This window comes from Pituophis catenifer, unplaced genomic scaffold, assembly GCF_029215685.1.
Source record: "Pituophis catenifer annectens isolate HBS135680 unplaced genomic scaffold, rPitCat1.0.hap2 SCAF_2, whole genome shotgun sequence".
Lineage (NCBI taxonomy): Eukaryota > Metazoa > Chordata > Lepidosauria > Squamata > Colubridae > Pituophis > Pituophis catenifer.
Genome location: NW_027256882.1, coordinates 269,567,108 through 269,589,595, shown reverse-complemented (window position 1 = coordinate 269,589,595; position 22,488 = coordinate 269,567,108). Strand labels below are relative to the sequence as shown.

The 22,488-nt window shown below is 38.2% G+C and overlaps 2 protein-coding genes across 5 annotated transcripts in view; one reads left to right on the top strand and one right to left on the bottom strand.

Annotated features, from left to right (window-relative positions):
- Positions 1–5,854, bottom strand: part of DHX29 (DExH-box helicase 29) — a 32,064-nt gene extending 26,210 nt beyond the window's left edge. For 2 of the 3 annotated variants that reach the window (XM_070938877.1, XM_070938878.1), the window contains exons 1-4: positions 5,646–5,854; positions 2,929–2,996; positions 2,495–2,608; positions 720–849 (exon numbers count right to left, since the gene is read on the bottom strand). In XM_070938877.1, coding sequence (XP_070794978.1) covers positions 720–849; positions 2,495–2,608; positions 2,929–2,996; positions 5,646–5,850 — 517 coding nt within the window. In that variant the 5' untranslated portion in view covers positions 5,851–5,854. Of the gene's footprint in view, positions 1–719; positions 850–2,494; positions 2,609–2,928; positions 2,997–5,645 lie in introns of those variants that run through there. The other variant, XM_070938879.1, reaches the window with a different exon arrangement.
- Positions 5,855–6,869: 1,015 nt separating this feature from the next.
- Positions 6,870–22,488, top strand: part of MTREX (Mtr4 exosome RNA helicase) — a 53,289-nt gene continuing 37,670 nt past the window's right edge. For both annotated transcript variants that reach the window (XM_070938870.1, XM_070938871.1), the window contains exons 1-13: positions 6,870–6,985; positions 8,391–8,528; positions 9,832–9,898; positions 11,339–11,401; positions 12,047–12,159; positions 13,038–13,212; positions 15,693–15,783; positions 15,872–15,996; positions 16,573–16,671; positions 17,507–17,609; positions 17,741–17,872; positions 18,850–18,929; positions 21,367–21,477. In XM_070938870.1, the coding sequence (XP_070794971.1) occupies positions 6,870–6,985; positions 8,391–8,528; positions 9,832–9,898; positions 11,339–11,401; positions 12,047–12,159; positions 13,038–13,212; positions 15,693–15,783; positions 15,872–15,996; positions 16,573–16,671; positions 17,507–17,609; positions 17,741–17,872; positions 18,850–18,929; positions 21,367–21,477 (1,413 nt within the window). The remainder of the gene's footprint in view (positions 6,986–8,390; positions 8,529–9,831; positions 9,899–11,338; positions 11,402–12,046; positions 12,160–13,037; positions 13,213–15,692; positions 15,784–15,871; positions 15,997–16,572; positions 16,672–17,506; positions 17,610–17,740; positions 17,873–18,849; positions 18,930–21,366; positions 21,478–22,488) is intronic.

Sequence of the window (22,488 nt, the reverse complement as noted above, 5' to 3'; positions counted from 1 at the left end):
AGCTGATGAACCTGTTCATGCCCATCTTTAGGCCTTATAACATTGAGTATTATATAGCTATTGGTAGCAACAACCATTAATCAATTATCTAAAATATGCACTCATATAGTTAATTTTTAAAAATAGTCAAGGAATATTATCTCTCTGCTTCTAATATACCTATAGGATTTGCATTTCCCTTTGGACTGTCCTTTGCTGGTTCATGTCATTGTTATAAAAAAATTCTACAACTACCCCTATATTTTTCCAATTACTAAAGAAAAAAAAAATCATTTAACTAGTTTAAAACTCTTGTTCGTTTTCCTTCTAATATGCAGAACATTTAATTGACCAAAGGAACATTTCTAAAACTTGGAAGTAGCTTGGTATTTCCTTCTGAAACATGTTTTTTCAATTTTCCAGTCTCACGTGAATTCCTGAGACTGAATGGTTGACTCCCAACCAAATACTAACTAGATCTTATCTTGTTAGCTTTTCCAAATCCACCAAATTTAGATAATCATCTGCCTTGATATGGTTAAATTAAGGTTAATTTTCAATTCCTAGAACAGCCTGAAAACCTGAAATGGTCAATGTAAATTAATAAATACAGATAATCTAGCACAGAAGAGAATTTCTTCCCTTTCCCTCTTGCAGGCTTCAAATCTGATCTGAAGGGTTATAGAATGCTTTGTTTATATTGGATTTCTCAAAATTCATAAAGCTGCCTTTATCATTACCATCAGATAGATTTAAACACAGCCAGTCAAGTGCAGAATGTAGGTCACCGCCATACAAGATTGTATTATTCATAGCTTCTTCAATATCTTCAGTCTTGAAAGAAAATCCTTGCAAAGCCATGTATACATCCTATAAACAACAATGCATTACAGAATATCACATAGGAAATCTGCAACTATTTTTCTCTATACATAAAAACTTATAAAATATATGTTTCATCCCACTAGAAAACAGCTCTCATTGTTATAATGAATAGTAAAATCTATGCCCACCACTTTGAGTTAATCCTACATTTTGGAAAACGTGATTCTAGGTTTCTAAAAAAAGATCTAAATGAGGTATTGTAGCAGAAATTTTGAAGAGAAGAGTCAACACTTGGTCATGGGGAAATCTCCCTCAACCCAACCTTCCACAGTGGGAGGTTACTCTGGAGATAAATTGAGGTAACACCAGAAATACGTTTCAAGGAGAAAAAACTAGTCTAAAGGTGATGAACCATAGTTGGTCAAAGGAATCAGATTTAAGGGTTTAGGTTTTCTTTTACTCTTTCTCTGAAAGAGTAAGCCTAAAGTGAATGTTTAATCTTCAGATCTCACTGGATTCCTAGGTCAATAGCTATGGCAAAAAGAATATGTACACATCTGCCATTACTGCACACTTTACACAAGTTTACCTTAAAAAGTATCCAGAAAGCTCAATCAATACAAACCCTAGCAGGAAGTTTGTTAATCAGTGAATAATAACAGAATCACATTAATAATAATACATTAAATTTATAAGTTGCCCAATTCCCAGTGACTCTCTGCAGTTTACAATTGTTAAAAACAAAGACCAGTACAAAACAATATGCTCAGATCTGGATGGTCCAAATACCCATGCTACTCATTTAGAAAGAGTTCCTCCCCAAAACATGCACAACCCCCACGCACTGGGACAGGTGCTTGGACGGCCTTCACTTGGCTGATCCAGAGTCAATGATATAATGAAGTATCATCAGTGTTATGACCACATAGAAAGAGGTTCACTAGTTGTCAATTGTTTTCTAAGTACTAGTGCTAGTATTAATCTCTAAAGCTCTAACTACGTTGTTTCATGACACAAACTTTACAGGCACTAAGATCTGCAAGAGAAGCTATTTTGTAGAAGTCTCTTGTTTTATTTGTTCATTTACTAGACATGAGGTGAAGGTCTTCTCTTGTAATACTCAGGCTACAGAATTCATTCTCTCGGAGTTGGAAGTTGGATCCATCCCTTTCAGCCTTTAAAAAAGTCATCAAGATACATCTCTTCAACAAGTCCCTAGCTATCTCACTACTTGAAGTGCCTTGATTTTTAACTTCCATGGGTTAGAATTTATTTATTTACTTATTTGCTGCCCATCTCGCTTTGAGGTGACATTCACAGGTTTTTTTAAATATTTGCTACTCAACTGTTAATTTGAACAGAATAACTAAATAGAAAACAATAAAAGACTAAGTAAAATTAATCACAAATAAGTGAAACCAGTACAGAACATAATACATGGAAAAGTGGATTATAATAATGCAAAAACCTGAAATATATTACAGTATATCATGAATACTGAAAGTAAACATAAACAAATCATATTTGCCTTTATTATGTCAGTTTTAATATATCAAATAGCAACAATGGACCACAAGTCATTAACAGATTATAATATAGAAGCCTTTATCTTCTCTAGAGGATGTATATAATTGACCTCACTTAAAAGATATGTTAAATATTAATGAACTAAAAGAGTCTCAAATTTTACCTGTAATTTTTTAGCAGTCAGTCTTCTAGAAATCATTCCATTTTCACAAGTTTGTTTCTTATGCTCATTGATTATGGCAATAATTCTTTTTTCCAAATTACTATTAATTATGACCTGAAATGGAAAAAGAAAACCTTGGTTACAAACTTTAAAAATTGTTGAACAAAGCACATTCACAGCTTAAGATTCAGCTCAATGGTATGCACTTGAACACTTTTTCTATATATTTATGGAAAAGGTTACTGAATTGTGTATCAGGTGTGTATGTGAATGAATATATATTATTTATTTGCTAAATTTATTTAATAAATAAATGCAATATTGATTTATTTAAATTTTATAGATATAATTTTTCAATTTAAGGTTTCAGTCTGTTATGTATATTCCTGCTCCCTCCCCAAAGATTTATTTTTCCATCTAGCAAATCATCTCACCTTAAGAATAGACTCATCTGTACTTGCATTGGAGTCAACTGCAGAACCAAAGCTGTATGTTTTTGGACCTGTATAGTTAAGCAAACAATTATTTGACAGAGCCAACATAAGAGCCTATTAGTACAACATTCTAGTCTCTGAGAGGCAAAGCAAAAATGTATAGGACATAAAAGCAAGACACAAAAGTACTGAGAGCCATTCCTGAACCAGATAGTGAGACCCATTAATGCCTTAGATATTGGAATTTTGTAATTGTAACTAGTACCAATTGGTAGCATTACTCTACTTCTCTTTTTAAAATATCCAAGTTAATACTCATAAAACCTTACTTTTGCAAGCTGTTTATTTAGATAATTACAGATGCCCAGAGTTTGATATAATATTGGTGACTATATAAAAGTTTTAAATGAATAAAGTTCCTGTTATTCCTTTAATTTTCCACCATCCTACATCCACCTTCACTGAATTATATTCTTCCCCTATGTTCTCACACCCTATATAATTTTATTTATTCCTATCATCTCCCATTCCATATTTGCTGTCAACAGCAGTTTAACTTGAAGTTCATCTAAGAAAATTATTCTACACAGGGGGAAAGAAAACAGCTCTAGATTTCAACAGCAGATTCAAGAAATGTATGTTTTGTTGATTTTGTTGTAAATGAAAAGATAGAGCTGTTTCTTTTGCAACTAATTCTGCATTACTGCTGCTGAGTTAATTTATGGATAAAGCAAATGGAAAAGTTTGTAACTTCTCACTAACACATTTTTAGTTTCATATTCATCCGAGGCCACAAAATATCCAGAATTCAAGCACTCTTTTGTAATTTATAATCAAACACAGGGGTGGGCTTCAAAAATTTTAGCAAGGGGTTCTCTTCCTGTTCCTGGGTGGGCGTGGCCTAATCGGCCTCCTGCACCAGGAGTTTTTGCTCTCCCTGGGCTCCAGAGGCTTTTCTTGAGCCTCTGGGAGGGCGAAAACAGACTCCCCAGGCTCCGGAGGCCCTCTGGAAGCTGGAAACGGGCCCGTTTCTGGCCTTCCTGAACTTCTGGTATGCCCCGTTTTCACCCTCCCCAATCCTCCGCGTGCGCCCTGCACTTACCTACATCCAAAATGGGCCGCTGGGGACTCCTGGGAGGGGCGGGGCGGGGTAGGTGGGGCCAGCCAGGAGTGGGATTTGGGGGGTCTCTGAACTGCACAGAATCTTAGCTAGAGGTTTTCCCAAATCCCTATGAACTCCCAGCATCCCACCCCTGATCAAACATCTATAGATAGTCTTTAGTTTTATAATTTGGCTCTTTCTGCTAGGTTTATGTTGGCAACCAGACCATGGTTTGGTATCAATTCCCTAAGATACTAACAGTCAGAAAAAAAGCATATGATTAATGAGTTCAGAGGGTCAGGTCCAGAGGTGGGTTTCAGCAGGTTCTGACCAGTTCTGGAGAAACGGTAGCAGAAATTTTGAGTAGTTCGGAGAACGGGTAGTAAAAATTCTGACTGGCCCCACCCCCATCTATTCTCTGACTCCCGAGTCCCAGCTGATTGGGAGGAAATGGGGATTTTGCAGAAACCTTCCCCTGGATCGGGGAGGGAATGGAGATTTTACAGTATCCTTCTCCTGGAGTGGGGAGGGAATGGAGATTTTACAGTATCCTTCCCATGCCACGCCCACCAAGCCACACTCACAGAACCGGTTAGTAAAAATTTTTGAAACCCACCACTGGTCAGGTCTGATGAGAGAGCTTGAGGGGATACCAGTAGCAGAAACAAAAATACAGATGGCAGTAGCCAAACTACTTCTCTAGAGTTGGCAAGAAAGCCACATGGTGCATGCAAGAAATCGCCAACGATCTACCTGTGAAAAAGGCTCAAGTACTTTATCCATGCCTGCAACAGCATTTTCTACACTTAGGATAGAAAGCTTAAAATATGATGGGGCTCAAATATGGACAATTTAAACATAAAAGGACTTTCTTCCATGTCCCACACTTTCCCTTTTAGTGAACCTGGAAGAAATTCACCACTTAGCTCCCATTTCAACACTGGAGTGCCTACTGGAGTTAACAGATATATATATATATACACATATATATACACACACACACACACACACACACACCCTATGTAGGTCTTTGGTTATTCAGGTTTTCTCCCGCGTAAAATTGGAAGTGTCTTGGCGACATTTCAACGAAGTCTCATTCTTCATCTTCAGGCTGGTGTCTTTGGCTTTGTGCTTCTAGGAGCAATGTGTGATCGCAGCTGTTTCTTCCTTTTAACTGCAGGTGGGGGTGTGAACTGATTGGGTGGGAGCTTGGCTGTGTTCTGAATAACCCGAAATAACCAAAGACCTACATACAAACACCCGTGAAAACCTCAGAAAACAAATATATACATATACGTATACTATAATAATTACATATAGTAACAATAACAATAATAATAATATCTGGGAATTGAAGTCCACAGGTTGTAAAAGGAGCAGGGGTGGCCACATTTGCCCACCCCTGCTCTAACCGAAAGCCCAGCGGGTGAGTCAGCCTTAAACGTCCCACCCGACTCGCCTGCAACAGTCCTCGGTTGAGGGAAGCGGATCTCCGTCCTGCCCCTCTTGGCCCCACCACTCCCAAGGAGGCCACCGGGGAGCGAGTCCCACTGAATTCTGCCTGGAAAGAAGACGGGCGCTGCCCTCCGATTCTCCTTTTCTCACGGGAGGCTACCTTGCTTAACGCGCAGGTCCTTCCCGGCAGGGCTCGGCCGGGGCACCAGAGGTCTTTTGCAAGCAGCTTCTCCGGCGGCTCCCGATTCAGCCGCCGCCGCGGCGCCCACCGCTTTAGCCCGGGCTGCTGCTACCGCAGCGGGATGGACGGCGCCGGCTCCTGCCGCACCACTGCCGCCTTTGTGCTTCTTGTTCTTGCCACCCATGACCGAGACGAGCTCCCGACAAAGCTCTCACGCCGGTTCTGCTTACATCCGGGAATGAGCGGCGGCCGCTGACGTCATCGCCCTTCTGATTGGATGAGGGCAAGGGGACAGGCAGCCACTTCCGCCTAAAGCAGGGGTGGGCAATCGTGGCTCTTTTGCAACCTGTGGACTTCAACTCCCAGAATTCCTGAGATAGACAGACAGCCACAACTCCCAGGAATTCTTGGAGTTGAAGTCCACAGGTTGTAAAAGAGCCACAATTGCCCCCCCCCCCGTCTAAAGCTAAGAAAAACGTGGCTCGCTTTCTGTTAGAATACCAGAGGCCTCCAACCTTAGAATACCAGGAGGCGTCCAATACCAAGGGCCTCCAACCTTGTCAACTTTAAGCCTGGAGGACTTCAACTCCCAGAATTCTCCAGGCTTAAAGTTGCCAAGGTTGGAGACCCCTGTGTTAGACTGGAAGCTAAATTTTATCGCTTTTCAAAGCTCTTGAAAAAATTCAGAGATAAAACCATCTCATGGGTTGAGAAGTCGTTTTGGTCATGTTTTTTTTACTAAGATTTTAATTTGGCGGGAAAGGTTTGTGGTAAAAGTCATATTAATTTTTTTTTAAAAATGAGGTCTCCGTGATAATTAAATTATGTGGCAGAATTTGAGATAATTCACATTTGGAATGGGTATATTTGCAAAACGCCCAATGCTGTGTGTATATAGACGATTAGTTTGTCTTCAATTACGGCTTTTCAGCTCAAAAGATTTTTGTTTTTCAAATGTCACGTGTTTGCTTTTGTAACTACTATTTTACTTATTTATAATAAAAGATTTGCAAATAATAATAATAATGAAATGAAATGGAGAAAAAAATGGGGGTCTGCCTTTCTGTCCTTGTGATCTCTATGAGCAACATCGATCGGAATCGCTTGAGCCGCTCTAGCCCTCCTTTTTTAACTCTATCGTCGTTTCCCCGGGGCGCGTTGTTGTGGAGGGTGGAGCCACTGCTGCGCGCTTGTGGGGGAAAGATGGCGGACGCTTTCGGGGATGAACTGTTCAGCGTGTTCGAAGACGATTCCGCCTCCGGCTCTGGCTTGAAGGAAACGAAGGGAACATCCGAGGCGGCCACTTCAAACAAGCCAGGGTGAGGAACAGTAACAGAGTTGGAATGGACCGTAGAGGTCATTTAGTCCAACCCCCTGCTCACGCAGGAGACCTGTACTAGGGATTCGAAGCGCCGAACTGCCGACCTTTCTGATCGGCAAGCTCAGTGTCTTAGGCAAGCGAGGAGTTGAAGAGCTTAAGGACGGGATCTCTTCCTACTGTAGTAAACATGAATGCTTTAGGTCAGGGGTCTCCAACCTTGGCAACCTTAAGCCTGGAGGACTTCAACTCCTAGTAATTCTGGGAGTTGAAGTCCTCCAGGCTTAAGGTTGCCAAGGTTGGAGACCTCTGCTTTAGGTCTTTCAGGTTTCTTTATAGTGCGGCAGGCACTGTGGATACTTTTTTCTTAGTACTAAGAACGAAAAGGCAAAAAAAAAAAAAAAAGCTCCCTACAGATCTTGATTTCATATCCTTTTTTTTTTTTTTACTTTTTTTTAATCCATGTGGGACTAGGATGTGCGAGATACAGAAGAGCCAACCTGGTTGCGTGCAGTTTTTTTCTGTTGTTGGATTGGGGGACTCCCAATTGCTTTCCCTCGCTATACTGTATTTACCGAAAGCCAGTTACTTTCCCTCGCTATACGTGGTTCTTGTGGTGGTTAAAATAAAGGGATTTATCAATTTAAACCTTCTGCAAACTCTGGATTGAAGCTGTGATAGAAATCTAAAGACATCTTGCTATAAATGAAACAGGTACAGAGCAGGGGTCTCCAACCTTGGCAACTTTAAGCCTGGAGGACTTCAACTCCCAGCTGGCTGGGGAATTCTGGGAATTGAAGTCCTCCAGGCTTAAAGTTGCCAAGGTCGGAGACCCCTGGCATAGAGGTTAGTGTGTTCCCCATCTGACCTCCAGATCTGACCTCCAGTGGTACTTCTGGGTCCCCATTTTGGGGGTCCTCAGACAAATTAATAGAGTTTGGTTCTTCCTTTCTTGAGTATTCATGTTTTACTCGCTAAAGGCCACAAGTGGGGTATTCAGATGAACATTACACATTTGGGGAGTTGATTCCTCCCTTCTTTATGCTGTAGTGCAACCTATTCAGAAAGATGATGGTCTTTTCTCCAGTTTGGGCACTGTTAAGAGGTAATGTATGAGGGGAATAATGCTTTTGGGAATTTTTATTTCATCAGTGCAATATTGGATATTTGAGCAGATTTTGTTAATATGTTGGGGCTTTTCTTATTTCATTTTTCATTTCATTTTCATTTCATTTGATTTATATACCGCCCTGCTCCCGAAGGACTCAGGGCGGTGAACAGGCACAAGATAAAACACATAGAATACAAGAATTTAAGAGCAGAAGTAAAATCGAATTAAATCAATTTGTGATTCATCAGAGCTGATTCCTGGTCTCTATTTTTTTTTTTTTTATGTTTCCATTTAGAAAACAACGAGATGGCAAATCTGGGGCGCCTGCAAAAATCCAAGCCAAAAAAAAGCGTGATGCAGAATTTAATAGTGCAGATATTACAGCTTTGGGAAAGAGACCAAAGTTGGACGACATCTCTACAGATGATCTTAAGTAAGAATGAGTTGTACATGTTAGGCTTGGAAATGCTTATGATTTTTTTTAAGAATGGGTATGAATGAAGAGATAGGAATGATTTATGGGCAACTGCACAAAAAAATACTGTAGAAAGACATATATTAGAAGCTATTAGACTGTTTTATCATCTAATACTGGTTGCATTAGAAATGATTTGTTAAGCAGTTCTGTATTTTTCATTGCTCCCAGTGAGTAGAATGAATCTTACTCCAGGTGTCTTCAAGACTTGATGCAAAAATTGCTGAAAAAATAAAATATATGTGAAACATTTTGAATGTTCAGGAAAAGTAAAAAATACAGGTAGTCTTTGACCTCTGACTGTTCGTTCAGCAACTGTTTGCTAAACAAAGGAACTTACAACTCATGTCTGAAGTTATGGTCAATGCAGCACCCCCACTGTCATGTGATCAAAATTTGGGCACTTGCCAGCTTGCCTGCACTTATGATCACAGAGGAACTTCAACTCCCTCCAGCTACCTATTTCTCCCCATCTATGCCTTTTTTTTTTTCTTGCCTCATGGACTCTCTTGCCCCATCTGACCTTCCTGTCTTCTTTCTCCCATTGCTGATGGAGTGTACCTGGCCTGGCTCTTCTTGCCAAGAAGCACTTTGCAGAAGCTGGCAAAAGCAAGCTCCCTTTGTGCAGCATCAGCAAAAGCAGACCCCTTTGTGTGAAGCTGGTACCATGTTGCTGGGCCATGCTTGGGCTAGGACTTTCTGCCACACAGTAGATCTTGAGCTGCTTCTTGCGGCTGGGTTTCCTGGTGTACCACAAGAAGTAAATGCAAACAAGCAAGGTGCTTTACAAAAGACAACTGGGTTTTTTCCCCCCTGAAAACGTTTCACTTCTCATCCAAAAAGCTTCTTCAGTTCTGACTGAATGGTAGGGAATAGAAGGATTTATATTTTTGCAGTCATCTGGTCATTAGTATTCTGAAGGTTGGTTGTTAGCTCTCTGAAAGTTGTTGAGGCCACTTGGGGTACCCTCAGAGTCACCTGAATCAGAGTGCAAATGGGTGTGAAACCTTCTTGGGACTGCTGAAAGGACTGTATTGTAGACAGGAGATAGGTGGTGTCATATCCCGCTTCTGTTGAAAGAGGGCTGTTCAGTTTTAACATAGATGGCCTCTTTGACTCCTCTTTTAAACCAGTGGTCCTTTCTGTCCAGAATGTGGACTTGGATGTATGGATAATGATCATTATTAGTATCATTAATCTTTAAAAGTAAAGTACAACATATACATTTCTGACTGATACATTAATGTGGTTTTCATTTCAGTTTGGCAGATGTGATGCCAAAAGTAAAGGTACAAGCTGTTGAAACTATTGAATGCTGTACACATGAGGTGAGTGTGAGATTGGTGTGGTGATGAATGCAGATTTATATAGTGCTACTATTATGAGTTGAGAATACTATTAAGTAGAAAACTATTTATCTGTAGTTTGCTTTTCAGTGTGAGAATACGTAATGGGAAAAATAAGAGACATTTTTGAACTGGTATAATATGAGCTAAATGTTCATCTTCAGTGGAAATAGAAGCTAAAAAGAAACTTGTGTTCCTAGTCCCATCTCCTTAAACCTATATTTATACTCTGGTTTCCATTTCTAAAACTAAAATGTAGGGGAACCCAAGCACTTTATATAGATATGAGATAAATAGGAATGAGATTGGTATTGTGATATTCATTAGTTTAGATGTTTACTTAACAAAAAGGAAGGTAGAGCTTTCTAAATCTCTTATTTAAAAACAGACATTTTGTAACATAAAATCGTAAGTTAATTCTAGGAGATAAGTTTACAACATTAAAGTTTATGGGCAATTTACCTCTTTATTGACCAAATTACCAGTCATCTGTTCATTAGCATTCTGAAGGTTGAGAGAAAGTCATTATAGAGTACTCTTTTATAAGGAACAGAGATGGTTGTCAGCTCTGGAAAAAGAATTTATTGCAGACTCTTATTAATTAGTTTAATTAATTAATTAATCAGATTGATTAATAATGTTACTGTTTTGAAATGTTCTTGAAGTAAGTGGTAATGCAAAATCAACAAGTTGAGGGGATTCATAACCTTAGTTAGAACCAAACTACAGATAATCCTCAACATGTGGCCATAATAGAGGCTACTTATTACTGTCATACGTTACTACTGTCATAAAATGGGTCAGTCATGTAACCGACTCAATTTTACAGTGTTTTTTGCATTAATTAAACCAGTCCATGGTTGTTAAGTGAACATCGCTGTCTTTAAACAAACCAGTGGTTCCCTATGGATGTGGTTTTGCTGGAAACGGGAAGTAGCTGCCAGTTTTCAGCAGTCATAAAACATGGCCATGTGACTGCGGGACATTTCAAATGTCATGTTGCTAAGGGAGCCCAAACATTGGAATTTCAAATCAAGGTCTTAAGTCCCCTTTTTCTAGACGGCTATAACTTTGAACAATTGCTACATGTCCAGTCAGAAGTAATGACTGTAATTGTTGAGGCTTATAAACAAAGAAATGGATTTAAATCATTTGAAATTATTTTGTTTCTGATACAAAGACAGGTGATACAGTGGTTAAGATATTGGAGGTGTGCTGGGAAAACCCAGGTTTGTGTGTACTGTCATTTATAGAAGCTCACTGGGTGACTAGGCCAGTCATTCTCCCTCAACCTGCTTATGTCCCTTATTTTGTTGGGTCAGAAATGGAAAGAGGGAGCATTATGTACTCTGCTTTGAACATTAGGAACATTATTACTGGAAAATAATATAAATGACCGGAATTTTTTTTTTTTTTTACTAGGTTGCTCTTCCTGCAGATATGGACTTCGTAGCCCTGAAGGCAAGAACTGGAAAAGCTGCAAAGGTTTGTAATTTACACGTCTTATTCCTTAAATTTTCCTAGCTAATAGGGAAGAATGGACGAAAGTAAAATGACAGTTATTTGCTTAGACATAAACATTTTTTTTTTGCTTCATTTTACCTGAAAGTTAAGGAAATGCGAATATCCATTATTTTAATAGTTGAAACTGATTTGAGTAGTAAAACAGTATTGGAATTTCTCTGGTTATTTAACTGGAAGGTAGTTAAATGTGGGTCACACAGTTTCAGTTGATCTTGGGGGCACATTAATTCCACTGATTATTCAATTCTGCACTTCTGTTAATACATCGTTCTTAGGAAAGCTGAACCTCAAGAGAATTCTTCCAGTAAAGATTTTTAGAAACCTTTTATAAATTAAAATTCTTGTGTTTTAAAGATACTTCTTTTCAGTTTGGTCCCAAAGATAACTGATTATCAAAGATAACTGTGCGTTGTTCTTAGACCATTACTTTCTCCATCACATGAATGTCTTTTGCCTTGTGATTGCTGAGGATATTAATTTCCAAAATATCCGTATAATTGTGAAGTTTTTTTTTTAAAAAAACCAATACAGTCTAATAAATAAATAGAAAATAAGTATGTTGATTTACAATCAGTTCTGAAATTTATATAAACTTTTTTTTTCTAGGAATATCCATTCATTCTTGATGCTTTTCAAAGAGAAGCTATTTTGTGTGTGGATAATAATCAGTCTGTTTTAGTATCTGCTCATACCTCAGCAGGAAAAACTGTTTGTGCAGAGTAAGTAGTTCCCTGATGGATTTAAAAATAAACACTAAATTCTCTCCTTGAATAAAGTAATGGTAAAATAAATTAACTTTCTGCATTTATTATATTTCCGTTTTGTTTTTATATTTTTATATACATATTTAATATGAAGCTAATTTTGTATTTCTAAACTTATTAAATCAATAGCAATGACAATATGGAGTAAAGAGAAAATGATTTAGGGATATGGGAACATGGAGCAATTATTGGCAGATGTTTAATTCTTTTTTTAAATTAGTTTGCTGTATAGATTTGCATACCTTGCTTCATTTTTTTTCAAAACAATTTTTGTCCTGGAAATTTGTTTTGGTGTAACATTTCTGTCAGATTTATGAAATGCACAGATCTTTTCAAGCATTTAGTATTATTATTGCATGTATTGCTTGAAGAAATAAAATATTCAAGATTCTTAACATTGGACTATTATATTTAGGAAAGTTTTGGATTGGATTGGATCTGGAGAGATCCAAGTTTAGTTTTCCCATTGAATGACATAGAGTGAGTTAATATTAAGACTTTTTAAAATGTTTCAAAAATAGAAATGGTTTGGGCTCAACATCAGATATTTTTATTTTATTGACAGTGCTCTGATGTGCTGACCAGTAGTAAAGTTGGAACAGCTTTTTCAAATTTGAGCTTGAATGTTAGGCACACTTCTAGTTACTCTTATATTTGTTTCGTAATAAGAACAGATCTCGTATGTGTTATATTTGCTACATTACCAGAAAAGATTGGATTTCATAGTAAACAAAATGTACATTTTTGCAGATTGTGCAAATTATTTCAGATCAACAGTAGAAATATATTGCAAAGCGTATGAATTTATAATGAATATTGCATATGTAATACAGGTATGCCATTGCTTTGGCTTTAAGAGAAAAACAGCGTGTGATATTTACCAGTCCTATTAAAGCTCTTAGTAACCAAAAATATCGTGAGATGTATGAAGAATTTCAAGATGTTGGCTTGATGACTGGGGATGTCACCATCAATCCTACGGCATCTTGCCTTGTAATGACCACAGAGGTAGGTGTGATTCTTAAACTTTCCTGTGCTAGTTTTTGGCCTCTGTTATACCAAGTATACATGCTTGTACAAAACATTGAATTTCATACCATATGAATCCGTTTAAGTCCTGTGTTGTTTAGCATATTGACGTAATACTGTAAGCCACCTGGAATCATCATGTGTGAGTTTGGTGAAATTTGTTTAATGATAAATATGTACGACTTGGATATGGAATTGGGAATTATTTTTATCTGATGCATTCTATTATGATTATCAGATTTGCTCTAGATTTTTTATTTATTTATTTATTTATATGCCGCCCTTCTCTGAAGACTCAGGGCGGCTTACAATGTGCTCAGCAATTATCAGTTCCTCTAGCGCCTGGGATATAATTCATCCAGCCCCAGTGACTTTAATTCCTTCAAAGCAGAAGCAAATGTGTTTTTACCACTTTCCTTGCCCTTTTTGACCATTTCTTTTTTGCCCCACATGATGCAGCTTTTGAGAAATCAGACTTTTTCTTTTGAAAAAAATACATACAAAATAGGACTCAAGTCAGTTCAGCCTTCTCCCTGCTATCTATCACTAACTTGGTATCTTCTTCAGTTCTCATATTGACAATTTTCTTGACTTTTCCTCTTGTTTTGCCTATGTCTAAATAACATTTTTCTTTTAATTTTGCAAACCTCAGCTCTTGACCCTATCCTTACAGATTCAGACTATTTCCTAATACTCTGCCTTTGTGATATGCTCCTCTATTTTTTAAAAACTTCGTCTCATTTCTCAATTTATCAAAGAGTTATTTATACAGCCATGCTGATCTCATCAGCTTCCTCCCATTTTTTTTCTTTGTATTTAGGATTGATTATCTTTTGAGAATTTTTCTTTCAGGATTTTTATCCATAGAATCCTTCTTTTTTCTCTTAGCTTCTGGAAGTCAGCTCTCTTGAGATATTGAACATTAATCTGACAGCCTCCTTACCTGCAATGTGGTAAATTCTAGGATTGTATGGTTACTCCCATGCTTCCTACAACTTCCTCAACCATTTCTTTCCTGTTAGTAAGTAGTAAATCCAGCATACATTGGTCCCTTAGTTCCATCTTTTAGATAATGAGGTTGAGTGCAAGATATGCCAAGAATCTGTGGATGTCCCCCATGCAACAATTTGAGTCTTGGTTGATATCAATATAGTTGCAATACCCATTACCACAATGTGTGTTTCCTGGATAGTTTGACCATCTGATTTGCAAAACGTTCATCTATATCTTCTGGGTGGCCTATAGCAGTGGGTCTCAACCTTCCTAATGCCGTGACCCTTTAATACAGTTCTTCATGTTGTGGTGACCCCCAACCATAAAATTGGTAGTACAGTGGTCTAAGGCACCCTGTTATTAAGACCAGCTGCCTGCAATTACTGCAGGTTCGAATCTCGCCAAGGCTCAAGGTTGACTCAGCCTTCCATCCTTTCTAAGGTAGGTAAATTGAGGACCCAATTGTGGAGGCAATAAGCTGACTTTGTATAAATATACAAAAGGATGAAGGCTATAGCACATTGTAAGCCGCCCTGAGTCTCCGGAGAAGGGTGGCATATAAATCAAAATTTAAAAAAAAAAAAAATTAAAAAAAAATTATTCCTAAAACCATTGAAAACCATTGTTTACATATGATGCAATCCTCCTTATCCCCTTTTGATAGATACGTTTCTTTTCAAAAAATTATAACCAATAATGAGTTCTATTCCTCTTTGAGGTGTGCCTACCTCCAGTGGTTTCTGGCCATCCATACAATTGAACAAAGTGGGTATATATTACAGCTATATGTTGTCATCCTATGGGACATAGGGAGCATGCCTTCTGTGTCTCTGTCTCTGCCGTTTGAAATAGGTCCCCCTAAAATACATATGGTATCTACCTTTCAGATGTTCTATAAATCTCTGAAGACCTGGCTCTGTTCCCAGCCTTGGGTTCAGATATTTGTGGGGGCCCATTGAGTTTTTAAAAAATATTATTGGTGTCGTTTTGTCCAGATAAGCCTGATTTTCTTTTATAACATATATTCTTTTATAAATTATAAGCCACTCAGAATTTTTATGTGGTCTCAAAAGCTGATAAATCTTACCAGACTCAATTTATGAATATTGTCATATTTTTCTCCCTCCCCCTCAGTCTACTAAGACTTCAAATGTCTCCCATATGTTCTCCATCCTCTGAGCCTTTTTACACTGCCATTCCTAAGTCTCCCTGCTGTATCCTTTCCTTCTCACTGCTTCCTTACTTGTTTTAGTTTTTATTGTCTTTGGATTTATGTTTTGAGTGTATTTCTGCTGATTGATTTCCCTCCCCCTCCACATTTAGTTTAAAGTCTGTCTGATCATGTAAGCAAGGTATCTTTCCAAACATACTTTTTGAGGTCTTTGTGAGGGGCACATTCAACCAAATGTGGTTGGCTCATTGCTTGCAATGTTCAAAAGTTCATTTTCATTTATTCTTCTCTTTAGATTTTGAGAAGCATGCTTTACAGAGGTTCTGAGGTTATGCGTGAAGTTGCTTGGGTTATATTTGATGAGATTCATTACATGAGAAATTCAGGTACTATAAATTTACATATTTATGTATGAGATTTTCTCTGTAGAAGTACAACGAAAATGATGCTGTCCCATGAATTTTTGTTTTCTAGAACGTGGTGTGGTATGGGAAGAAACCATTATTTTGCTCCCTGATAATGTTCACTATGTGTTTCTTTCTGCCACTATTCCAAATGCGCGCCAGTTTGCTGAATGGATATGTCATCTTCACAAACAGGTACAATTTCTTTTTCTTCAACAGTGCTGTTAACCCACTTGGTAAGATGAGAATTAGCTTTGGAAAACCAGAGCAAAAAAAAAAATCGTGTTGAGGGCATCAGCTACAAGATTGATACAAAACAAGCTGATTAGTTCAGTACAGGTGGCAAATGAGAACTGAGGTAACTAAGTCTACATACAGGGAGATTCTAGGTTTGTTTATGAAAAAATAACTTGAATTAAGTTCAGTAGATTATTTCAACCTAGTTTTAACTTCTTCTAATGTGTAATATTGGATTTATATTTTCGATTTCTGATTTTTCTAGTGAATTCGTTATTAAGCGATAAGACTGGCAATTAGAAAAAAATAAAAAAGTAAAAATAGAGTTGTATAAGACACAAAAGAATACACATTTTCCAAAACTGAGAATTTGTGATTTATGATTTATGATTAATTGTAGACTGCAGAGTCCTGCTGCCAGCCTTAGGTAACTTCATTTGGATAAATGTAGAAATTAGGAATTGTAAATACATGCTATACTGTATATTAAAAACATACAGAATATTTTTAAATAACTTGTTTTCTCTTTACCAGCCTTGCCATGTGATCTACACTGATTACAGACCGACTCCTTTGCAACATTATATTTTTCCAGCAGGGGGAGATGGACTTCACCTTGTAGTTGATGAAAATGTAAGGAACTATGTTTCTTTGCATTTTGTTTTATTTACTTATATTTACTTCTATCTCACTGTTATTTTTATAAATAATTCAAGATGACAAACATACCTAATACTCTTTCCTCTTCCTAGTTTCTCCACAACGGCAACCCTGTGAGGTAGATTTGGCTGAGAGAAGGTGACCAGCCCAAAGTAACCTAGATAGCTTTCATGCCAAAGGGGGGGCGGGGGGGGGGCGACTAGTACTCATAGTGCTCTGGTTTCTGGCATGGTGCTCTTTAACCACTGGACCAAACTCGTACTCTTATAAGATCTCTCTAATTTATTGGTAAATATCAAGGCAAAATGCTAGAGAAAAAGAAGAAAGTACATTGAAAGTCTGTACACACTAGGATGCTTACTGTTCTGTTGAATCAATTCTAGTCACCCTTTGGAATACTCACCTTGGCACTGGGATAATTAGGAAGAAGGGAATTAATGTGTGTATTTACATTCATTGGAGGAGAAGGGATTACAAGAGAGTAAAAAAGCACACAATGGAGAATACACATAGAAAACAGTGTGGTAGTGCTGGCAGCCCAGAGCTTAATCACTTGTAATCCCTTCCTCTCCAATCACTCCACTCTGCAAGGGGAGGAAAAAAAACAGGCCAGGGGCAGAAAAATGAACGCTGATTGAAATGGTGATCACGTGAATGAAGGGCCCTGCAACCTGTCCCTTCAAGGACAGATCATAAATGCAGGCACTGGAGTTATGTTTTAGCACCATTTTTAAGTTTGAATGGTTGCTGAACAGGGCAGTCACTAACTGAAACCAACCTGTAACTAAAATTTGCTTTTGCTTTCCAGGGTGATTTTAGAGAAGATAATTTTAATACGGCCATGCAGGTACTTCGTGATGCAGGTGATTTAGCCAAAGGAGACCAGAAAGGCAGGAAAGGAGGAACCAAAGGTTGGTATAAGTTTTGTCAGATAAATATATTGCAAGATTAGGCGGGTGTTGTTTTTGAAGTTAAAGTGAAGAAACTGCCACCTTTTCATCTTCAAAATGTAAAATATTTGCTGGCATTGCTATCTTCATAGGTCCCTCAAATGTATTTAAGATTGTAAAGATGATCATGGAAAGAAACTTCCAACCAGTAATTATATTCAGTTTCAGTAAGAAAGATTGTGAAGCCTATGCACTTCAGATGACAAAACTGGATTTCAACACAGGTGTGTTCTACTAAATTCTAAATATTAGTTTATTCTTCATCAATTTTCATTATTATTGTTTTTTAGTGACAAGAATCTAAACAGATACGTGTTCTCTAGTCAAAAAGCTGGGACCAGCCAATAACTTTCTTTCCTCCCTTCTCTTTTGCCAAATGATTAAAAATCTGCTTTTGAAATTTGCCTTTGGTCCCTCTTAGTGTCATATTTCTTATGATACTGGCCACCTTCTTAAAACATTTTATTTAGAATGTAGTTATTTTATATCACAGTTGTAATTTTAGGTTTTAAAACACTTTGTTTTCAAGTATCTAGAGAATGTTTTTAAATAAGCAATACATAGAGAAGGAATAAATATATTTAGTGGTATTTAAGAGGGAAAAGGTCAAAATAGGTTCAGCTGGCCAGTGAGTTCTTTCTTAAATGTAGTTAATAAATTCAGTTTTACCGAATACAAATGTACTTAAACTATTATATTTAATTTATTTTGACTTTTTTAAAAAAATCTGTAACTTGTTATGAGATAGTCTATTAAAAAATCCCAGAAAAATATCTGATCTGCCCATTATGGTGAGAAGAGCCGAGGTGGCGCAGTGGTTAGAGTGCAGTACTGCAGCTACTTAAGCTGACTGCTAGTTCAGCAGATCAGCGGATCAAATCTCACCGGCTCAAGGTTGACTCAGCTTTCCATCCTTCCGAGGTGGGTAAAATGAGGACCCAGATTGTTGGGGGCAATATGCTATTTAGTATACTGTCTTTGGTGTAAGCCTCCCAGCATCCTTGAAGAGTGGGCGGCATAGAAATATGACTAATACAATAAGTAAGAAATTTGTTACCAGCTTATTCAATATATGCCTAATATCTCCGTTAATTTATTTTCAGTGTATCTTTTTAACAAATTTCTTGGTAGGCTTTGGTTATAAACATGGCTGTTTTGGGGGGTAAGGAAAAAAGTTTATTCATATCCTTTTATCTTTCAGATGAAGAAAAAAGGATGGTTGAGGAAGTGTTTAACAATGCAATTGATTGTTTGTCTGATGAAGACAAGAAGCTCCCACAAGTGAGTGCTTAAGGGTACATGAGTTTATTTGCATGTAGCAACATAGGACCAATGCCTTTTAAAAGGGTTTTTTTTTATCCCTACCTTTATTATTTTTACAATTATTTTATAAATAATGTAAGGCAGCAAACATACCTAATACTCCTATTCTCACCACAACAACAACCCTGTTTAGTTTAGTTTAGTTTAGTTTAGTTTAGTTTAGTTTAGTTTAGTTTAGTTTAGTTTAGTTTAGTTTAGTTTAGTTTAGTTTAGTTTAGTTTAGTTTATTTGATTTGTATACCGCCCTACTCCCGAAGGACTCAGGGCGGTGAACAGCCAAGCAATAAAATACATAAATACACAAAATTTAAAACCAGATAAAATCAAATTAAATCATTTTGGCCCAGACAGATTAAAACACCCCAATAATTTAAAAACAGATTAAAATTTACATATTAAAAGAGGGAGGAGATTAGGCCAAGCCCGCTTGATGGAATAAAAAAGTCTTCACAGCGCGGCGGAAGGTGCGCAGATCCGGAATCCTCCGTATCTCTGGGGAGAGCTCATTCCAGACGGTAGGTGCCCCCACAGAGAAGGCTCTCCCCCTAGGGCTCGCCAGCCAACACTGTTTGGCTGACGGCACCCGGAGGAGTCCCTCTCTATGAGAGCGTACTGGCCGGTGGGAGGCTATTGGTGGTAGTAGGCGGTCCCGTAGATAACCAGGTCCTAAGCCATGGAGCGCTTTGAAGGTGGTAACCAAAACCTTGAAGCGCACCCGGAAGACCACCGGGAGCCAGTGCAGCTCGCGCAGGAGAGGTGTCACATGGGAGCGCCATGACGCTCTGTGAAGGGAATTGGGCCGAGAGAGTAAGTGATTGTCCCAAAGTCATTCAGCCGGCTTTCATTATTTAAGGCAGGAGAAAACTCAAGTCTCCTGGTTTTTAGGCTGGAGTCTTAACCACTAGATCCGTGATGGCGAACCTATGGCACACGTGCCAGAGGTGGCATGCAGAACCCTCTTTGCTGGCACGCGCACCATTGCCCCAGGTCAGATTTCCATGCATTTCTTTCATGAGCTTCTGTTTCCCTGCAAATTATGAAACAGAAGCTCATGAAAGAATAAGATCTTCTTGCCGCACTGCCGGTGTTGGTATGTCTATCCACTATTTTTATCTTTTATATCATCTCACTGTGTCATGCCTGGTTTGCAGTCCTAAACCTTTTCTCTTTCAACCCTTTATGCCATCTGAGTTTTCTCTTACAGCCCCTGAACTAGCTTTCTTAGGGAAAAAAAATTAAGACCAGGAAATTAACAGGGTTATGCAAATTGTTTGAGAAGAATGTAAAGTGCATTGATGTCAGGCAGTCTTCATCCTTGAAATTTAATGCAGCCGCATTCTCTGGTTTTTCCTGATTTCAGTCTATATATAGGTAGTCCTTAATTTATGACTGTAATTAAGCCTGGAATTATGGTCATCAGTTGTGGCTGTCATTAAGTGTGGCACAATGTGACTGTGCCTGATTTTATTATTTTTTGTGCAACAGTTAAATGAATATCACAGTCATTAAGGAAACCCGTTTTTGCCAATGGGTGTTTTTTGCCAGAAATTGAAAGTAAATATACTGGAAACCAGCAAACACTGCCAAAAAACATAGTCATGGGAGCGCAGGACACTGCAAACAGTTGGAAATGTGAGCCAATTGCCAAGTGTTCAAATGATCACATGACCTTGATGTGTGTCTGTGTATGGCTGTTGGAACTTAAAAAAAGAATCATAAGTAGCTGGCGAGGTCTGTTGCAACTTTGAACAGTCACTAAGTGAAGACTACCTGTATATGAATGTGCTGGCAATAGTTCGATTCCATCAACTCTAATGGAATGGTTGGAACTACATGCGAATACATGCTGAGACAAACGTAGACAGTCTTGCAAGTAGCTGCACTGAGACCTTCACAAGTGATGTCTGTTTTAATATTTTGTTAATGCTAGTGCTACACTTCCGTAACCTTTGCAAAATTCCTATTTGAGTGCTTTGCACAACCCTAATTAACAAAAATGCTTTCCCTTCCAGTCTTCTCCCTGATTTCAACCTGATTAAAGGGCCTTCTCTAGATGTAAAGACACATTTGTGTGCCATTCTGTTTATTTTCTTGTAACATGTCAGATTTTTATGAAACTTCCATATGTCAATTGGACTTATTATAAAGTTAGCATTACCTTTTGAACACTCCTGTCTTTTAAGATTTGGCTTTTGTATATTTGATGGCTTTAACAGAAGAAATCAGTTGGGGAAATCAAACATTAGAGCCTTCTTGTTTCTTTTGAGATTAGGATATTAGTATTTGAATATCTGTGATATTGCCTCCACAAAGTAATTTTCCACATCTGTTTTCAATCCTAATGCTAATGAGTAAAATATGGAATAAGATTCATCTCTTATTTTTGGACATACAGGTTGAACATGTGCTTCCACTTTTAAAACGTGGTATTGGAATCCATCATGGGGGCTTACTTCCTATTTTGAAGGAAACCATCGAAATTCTTTTCTCTGAAGGGCTGATAAAAGTACGTACTTTCAATCATATACTGTAATACACCATTTTCATTCTGTGAGTATACACATTTTCATATCTAAATACAGTCAGAAAAAAAATATTTTCATTGTGTCGTGCTGGGTTTTATGATATACCATATTTTTCGGACTATAAGACGCTCCAGACTATTAAGACGCACCGAGCTTTTGGGGAGGAAAACAAGAAAAAAAAATCTGCCTCTGCCTCCCAGCAATTTGCCTCCTTGCAGCAAACAGCAAACTATCAAGAGCCTTGATAGTACAGGGGTTTAGTGCACCCTGTTATTAACATAGCTGCCTGCAATTTCTGCTGGTTCGAATCTCTCCAAGGCTCAAGGTTGACTCAGCCTTCCATCCTTTCTAAGGTAGGTGAAATGAGGACCCAGTTTGTGGGGGCAATAAGCTGACTTTGTATAAAATATACAAAAGAATGAAGACTATTGCTTAATGCATTGTAAGCCGCCCTGAGTCTCCGGAGAAGGGCGGCATATAAATCAAATTAAAAAAAAAAAAAAAACCTGGTCAGCTTCAGCACAGCCTGATAGGCTACCTATCCCCGCCACCTGGAACGGGCTGAAAATGGGGCACCCGGAGGCTGAAAATGGGGCGTGCGGAGGCGGCGATGGATGGTGGCGATCCCTGCAGCCTGGAACAGCTGATAGGCGGTATTCCGGGAGGCAGATCCAACTGCTAATCAGCTGCTTATGCTAAATCAGGCTGTGCTGAAGCTGACCAGGCTGTTTGCTGTTTGGAGGCAACTTGCTGGGAGGCAAAATCCGAAGGGTAGGGGTCGGCAGGTGGGCGGGGCTTTGGCAACATTTGCTCATTTCCACCCACTTTTGGGGGAGGGTGTGTGTCTTATACACCGAAAAATATGGTAGTCATATAGTTTCAACATTATACCTGAACTTAGGTATAATAAATTTTTTTCAAATAAAATTTTAAAGCTGTTCAAAATAGTGAATAGTGGCTGAGTAGAGGTGAAAGACCAGTAATTTGGGGTC